The sequence below is a fragment of the Plectropomus leopardus genome, unplaced genomic scaffold, assembly GCF_008729295.1.
Source record: "Plectropomus leopardus isolate mb unplaced genomic scaffold, YSFRI_Pleo_2.0 unplaced_scaffold4784, whole genome shotgun sequence".
NCBI classification, from domain to species: Eukaryota; Metazoa; Chordata; class Actinopteri; order Perciformes; family Serranidae; genus Plectropomus; species Plectropomus leopardus.
In genome coordinates, this window is record NW_024652488.1 from 1 (window position 1) to 6,937 (window position 6,937).

Sequence of the window (6,937 nt, forward strand, 5' to 3'; positions counted from 1 at the left end):
GTGTGTGTGTGTGTGTGTGTGTGTGTGTGTGAGCAGCTCTGGCAGGGTGGATGACATCATGATGACATCAGCAGGGTGCATCCTGATTGGTGCAGAGCACAGTGCTGAAAAAACAGCTGAAATAAAGAATGAAAAGTAAATAAATGAGGTCGGTGTAAAATGTAGATATGAAGTCACGCAGCCTGAAATGAGCCTGTGAGACGATGCAGAGGGAAATCACTTCAAACTGAGACAAACCAAACATCCGTCCTCTGCTGCTCTCAGAACACTTCCACAAAAATTAACCCTTTGAACCCTCAGCACGTCGGTTTGATTTCCCCGAAAAGGCAACGAGGAACTTTTGTAAGAACTTTCCCACAAACTGCAAGAAATTATTAAAAGGTGACACGAAAATGAGCTGAAAATTAGTTTTTTTTAAAATATATAAGACTATCTATTTAATTATCATAATTTTATATTTCAAATTATGTTACAGGAAAAAAAAGTTTTTTAATACTTTTCTTTTTTCTCCTTTTTTTCAGCTTTTTTTTGGGTAATATTCTTGAAATGTATTAATTTCTTGCTAATTTTTGGGGCCATGTCTTATTGAATTGCTCATTGATGATTTCTTTGGGGGAAAACGGGAAAAAGGCAACGAGCAGCTTAACAAGAACCGTCCCGCGAACTGCAGTTAGTTTAAAAAAAACTAACTTTAATAATTTAAGAGTAATTTTCGTTACACCTTGTTACTCATTTCTCAGTAATTTTGGGCCATTTGTTGTTGCTGACGGCCTTCACGTTTGTGAAAGAAATCAGATCAATATGTTGAAGTTTCGGAGGGCGAATGGTCCGAGCTGACTGAAGTTAAAACGTGAATAAATAAATAAATAACGTGTGAATAAATCTCAGCAGCGACCCTGAAACTAGCTCCTCAGGTTCAGCTGGTTTAGACCCCCTGAAGCTCAGCAGCCACTCCGGTTTCAGAGCGGGGGGCTCTGAGTCAGCTGGGGGGTCAGGGTCTCAGATCTGGACCTGAACGCAGCCTCGCTCTGCTGGTTCTGCTGAGTCAGCACTTTAGTCAGCAATTTTATACATTCACTGAGGAGGCAGACATCCATCCATCATCCAATGTACATCCATCATACAACATACATACATACATCATCCAACAGACATACATCCATCATCCATCCATCATCCAACCATCATCCATCCATCCATCCATCCATCCATTCATCCATTCATCCATCCATCAACCATCATACATCCATCCATCATCCATCCATAATCATCCATCCATCACCCATACACCCACCATCCATCACCCATCCATAATCCATCCATCCATCCATTCATCCATCCATTCATTCATCGTTAATCCTTTGAAACCTGAGCAATTAGCTTGATTTCTATCAAAAACATGGGAGGAGGCAACTTATCAAGAATGGCACCTTTTACTTATTTTGGCAGTTTGTGGGACATTTCATGATTTTTCCTGTGTTTTTGAAAGAAATCAAACACATTTTCTCCGGCTTCAGGGGTTTAAATTCCTGTGGAAAGCGTCTGAAGAAAGCTGCTGTCGATCCAGGTGTTAAAGGGTTAAACATCTCTTGCTTGTGGAAAATGTTTCAGTCCAAACAGAAATTGCAGATTCCAGAAACAAAAATTTTGCACCAGCTGTTCGCTGTCTCCTCCCAAACTTCAGGAGGTCAAATATCTGCCTGAGGGCCAAATCCCACAATCCATCCAGTGTTTTTCCTCCCACAGTTTACAGCAAACTTTTCACAAGTTTTCATAAATTTGCTGTCAAAAACAATATGAATACGAGCTTCACGCAAATCCCAATAAACTGGACTCCTGGTGGCAGATCCAGGGGGTCTCTGAGAGAAAAGGGACTGGGAATCGTTTATTTTCACAGTTTAATTCACCACAGAAACGAGCCTCAGAGTGAGAAACACTCCAGAGTCGAGTCGTCAATAAACAGCAGCGATGATAAGTTTCACTTTAGTTTTCTGCTCAGCTGGAGTTAAAAACTGCAGAGATCTGATCTGAATCTGATCAAACTACCCAAATATTTTCAGATGGAAGAGAAATCTCATCACATATGTGTCTATGACCCGGCGTCCTGCACAGTTACTGACCTCTGATGATGAAGATGATGATGATGATGATGTGTGCGTGTGTGTGTGTGTGTTTTCTTTCCTGTGACTTAAGAGCAGGTAAAAAAAATATTTCTTTGTTCCTTCTGTTTTTTTAAACTTAAATAAAAAATCAAGAACTGATAAGACAGGCAGGAAATCAGTTTTTTTCTGACACTGATTCATTTACAAATTCAGCTCATATACAACAGATACAACATACAATCAATAATAAATGATTATGTATTATTATAGATTAAACTGCCAGGCAGCATATAAAGTCATTAAAATGAGCTTCACCTTCAGCTGCAACATTAAAGTGATTAACACATTAATGCATCAATAAGTATAATACAGTAATATCCTGTCATTCTGCAGTTATTTTACTTTTTGCAGTTAATTTGAAGTAAGGGTTTGCAGGACGTTTTAGACTTTTTACTGTACGACATTAATTGGGCAACATAAAAATATGAATGAATAAATAAATAAATAGACAGTGAATATGGTGTTTTGATGATTATACTGACTCTGCGCCGCGTTTTCCTGCAGTTTAAAGTCTCTCTGTCAGAGGAAATACAAAGTCTGTTTTACTCCAACTTCCCCTCTTCACACTGCGCGCGTCACCTGTGCGCGTGTAGGAGCCATTTCGCATGTTTATTTTGTATTATTGTATAGATCAGTTTGATGAGGAAAGAGTACATTATGTTGACCACTCGATGGTAGTACTACCCTGTAGTCTGTGACAGGTCCCGTAGTTTTTGATGTACTTGCGGGACTTCAGCCCCGCAGAGCTGCAGCGGGTTTCGTGCGTGGATGTGTGCAGCGCTGGTGATGTCGCTGCCCGCAGATATTAGAGCTGATTTTCATATTCATAAGCACATTTCCTCTCATTTATGAAGCTCCCGCACAGCCGACAAACGGTCCTGTAAATGTTTCAAAATAAAATGCCTTGTCTCAGTAAGTGACGGGATTGAGTCCACAGAGAGCTGTCAGAGGGCTTAAAACAGACTTTGTGTTTCCTCTGTGACAGAGAGACTTTAAACTGCAGGAAAACGTAATATGGAGCCAATATAACCATCAAAACTCCACATTCAGCGTCTGTTTCTGCTGACATTCAGTACCAATTATCACGTTATAACGTCAAACTGATCCGTACTTTTTATTCAGCACTTTTTACTCCGCGTAACGCTGCTCCCGATGGTGAAGCGTTTTTCTTTTCAATAAAATCAGAGTTTCAGTGTTTCTCCGCCGGAAGTCGCTGTGTATTCATGATGCGACTGATGAACGCTTCGCCTTTTCCGGTGAAGTTTGTACTTCTCCTCCCTCCGTAGTTGTAGTGAAACATGGCGTCGGACAGCGACGGTGAGGAGGACTTCGTGAGTTTCGGGACTCCTCTGGAGCCTCTGGAGGAAGGTAGCGTTCATTAACGACTCTCAAGTAAAGTCTGTTTCTACTTTAACTCTCTGCAGCTGTTTCAGGAGGCGGGAAATCGGACAGGAAGTGTCCGGCGCATCACTTTAGGATGCTAAGCTAACGAGCTAACAACACGGTCTGAGTTGTGTTTTCGGCTCCAGACTTCATTTAAGTTTCGGTTTATTTTATGTTTTCGTGCACACTGCTGAGCGCACACAGCCAGGACACGGTCCGTCAGGATATTTCACGAATCGTGACTCTTTCATTGTTAATTCGGCTCAGAAATGATCCTCAAACAGTCCAGTAAAAACCGTTAACTTTACGGATGGATTTCTGTGGCGAAGAAAGGTTTAGGTTAACGATGGAGGCAGAAATTGGGGTAAATTAATTAGATAATTAACTTTTTTTAAGCAATCGTTAAAAATACGTTATTGAACTGCGTAACTGCTTAATTGTACTTCAGATGGAAATATTGTACTTTCGCATGAAAGTATGCATGTAGGCTGTGTGTATTTTTACTCTCTTATCCAATGAAGGACTTTAAAAGAGTATTTTTAAATGTGTGATAAAAATCAGAATCAGAAATGGATTTATTGTCAAATAGAGTTTCATTCAGGGATTTGCTTTCGTTTTTGGTTATAATTATTGTTGTTATTGTGATTAATAATAATTATTATTCTAAGACGAAATACTGCAACTCTCGAGAACTGAAATAGAAAAGAGAAAAAAATATATAAAAATGGTACAGACATTAAACACACAATAAACATATTAAAAAGAAGAGCAATAACAAAATAATAATGAATTTTAATTTTAATTAAAACAGTTGCAATGAAATGGTACAAACATTAAACATACAATTAACATGTTAGAAAGAAATAATACAATTATTAAGTAATAATAATAACAATGATAATGACAACAGTAGTAAAATGAGTACTGCAACACTCTAGAACTTAAATAGAAAAAAATACAATAAAAATGTGTGAGGGAAAGTATGATAACATGACGAATGTGTACAATGTTTCATCTGCAAAATGTCCACACTAGAGCAAATGTGCAAAGACTATTTCTGTTTTAATTTTTCTACATTTTAATTAATCATCACTTTTCTGCTTTGTTCTGCGACTGCTGCACAGCTGATGACTGCTGACAATTCCCTCAGGATCAATAACGGTTGTTGTGTGGTGAGTTTTGTGTGTAGAAACGTGTTTCCTGTGTGTCTGTTGCAGACGAGCCGCTGAAGAAGCCCGTCCCGCTGCACGAGCAGACGGTGAAGGACGAGAAGGGTCGATATCAGAGGTTTCACGGAGCGTTCACCGGAGGGTTTTCAGCCGGATATTTCAACACCGTCGGCACGAAAGAGGGTCAGTGCTGCTGCTCACAGGCGCTGTGGGTTTGAGCTGCATTTACTGAGCGAATGTCGTCTCTGGTTGGTGATCCCAACCAGAAGTGATGATGTGTGTGTGATGTGATTTTTTATAATTCATGAAACACATTTTAAAGAATAACTAATAAACAACAAAAAACTATTTAAAAAAATACATTAAGGTAAAATTTGAAGAATTCACAGTTATTCTGGTCGCTGTCATGTTTTCAACAAAGAAAAGAAATGGTTACCAGGTGGGACGTCGAATAATGAATATGATTTTCTGTAGATGGACGTCACATATAATCCCTCTCATCTACTGACAGTCCTTCTGTTGGGATTATATAATCTGTTCAGCCGCAGAGAGCAGAAAGCCACTACATTTATACACCTACATTTTATACACTATTTTTTGCTTTGTTTTTTAATCAAAATTATCTCAGTGGGTTTTATTTCCACCTCATCTCATGTCTCATGTTCATGTTTTGCATTCTGTGCTTTCTATTTTTTATCTTTATTTTTTTATCTTTCCTTTATTAGTGTTATAAAGTGGGTTTTACCCATGTGAAGATGCACTCTGTCTGTTCTGCTCTGATCTTATTTTATTTTTACATGCAGGTTTTATTATGTCTCTTCATGTGAAGCACTTGGTGCATCTAATTTCTTTGCTGTAATTTCTTTTATGAAATGTGCTATATAAATAGAGTTTATTATAATTTTCATTATTATTATTAAACACACTGAAAGGAGCATCTGCCACCAGAGAGTGAAGTTAAGGGAGAAGGGTTTACTGTTTTTCCATGCCAACACTGGGCCGAGGCTCGTTTGCATTCCTCACATTTTTTTGACAATAAAGTGAAATCAGATCGCGTTTCTTCAGTGGTGACTGTGGCGTTTCTTTAGAGCTCCTAGAAAGTTCTTTAAATCAGCGCTCACACGCGATCGCACTCATGTCGTGTTTCAGTTTGTCTGCAGCTGTTAAACCTCAGTTTGTGTTGACTTTTTATCCTCACAATATTGTTGTTGTTGTTATTGTTGTTTATAGGCTGGACCCCGTCAACCTTTGTGTCGTCACGGCAACAGAAAGCAGAGAAACATCATGCCAGACCAGAAGATTTCATGGATGAGGAGGTAAATGACGAGAAGACGAGATTTTCATTCTTCAGCACCAAAAACTCTGACAAAACTGAAAAAATGATAGTTTAAAATGTGATGATAAAACAATAACGATATCAATGGCAATATAACTTTTCCTTGATTGAAAATTAACAGATTGAGAATTAAGATTATTTATACACACACACACACACACACGAGGTGTAGCCGCTTTATAGTTCATTTGTAGCTATATATGGTTTAAATATATATCAAAATGGAAATCCAATTATTTGTCAATAACTGGTGGAGAACGGATGCTTTTTAATATGTTTGCACTTGTGCTTTAAAGCCAAAATTTGAGTTTATTTAATTTGTTGGATGGTTTCCATTCACTCCTCTTCAAAATAAAAGCGAGGAAGTTTCGGGGCGTCATCAGTGAGCTGCAGCGCTCATCATAAATAAACTGTCATGTAATCTGGGAGAGAGGAGCTCTGCTTTATCCTCAGATTAAAGATGTTGATGCGGGTTTACTGAGACCGACTCTTATTGTTGTTGTTGTTGAGGATTTTGGCGAGCACGGCATCGCTCCCAGAGAGATCACCACCAGCCTCGAGTTCTCGTCCGGCCGCAGAGACGCCACCAGAGAGAAGGCGAGAGCCGTCAGCGCTCAGGCGGCGCTCATCCCCGGAGACACGCTGCTGGAGGAGCTCATCGCACCGGCCAGGTACAAACCAGCACGTCCACATTTTAAAATCCTGCAAGAGCAATAACGTGACCTGTCGGCCTGTTTATTTAAATTTAAGACAACATCACAATTATCCAGGTTCAGAATATCTCCACGCATCGTTCTAATAATAATGATAAGAATTATTTAGATTAGATTTATTTTTTAGAGAGCTTTACACAATATTAAAAAACAGAAAGAAAACTCAAATTCAAA

At 38.9% G+C, this 6,937-nt stretch overlaps 1 protein-coding gene across 1 annotated transcript; it reads left to right on the forward strand.

The window, feature by feature from the left end:
* Window positions 1-3,460: 3,460 nt before the first annotated feature.
* Window positions 3,461-6,721, forward strand: LOC121939408 (G patch domain-containing protein 1-like; the record flags this gene model as incomplete). Its single annotated transcript, XM_042482424.1, has 4 exons — window positions 3,461-3,530; window positions 4,763-4,897; window positions 5,945-6,030; window positions 6,561-6,721. Coding segments are annotated over exons 1-4 (452 nt in total), but the record flags the coding sequence as incomplete, so codon positions are not given.
* Window positions 6,722-6,937: the final 216 nt, after the last annotated feature.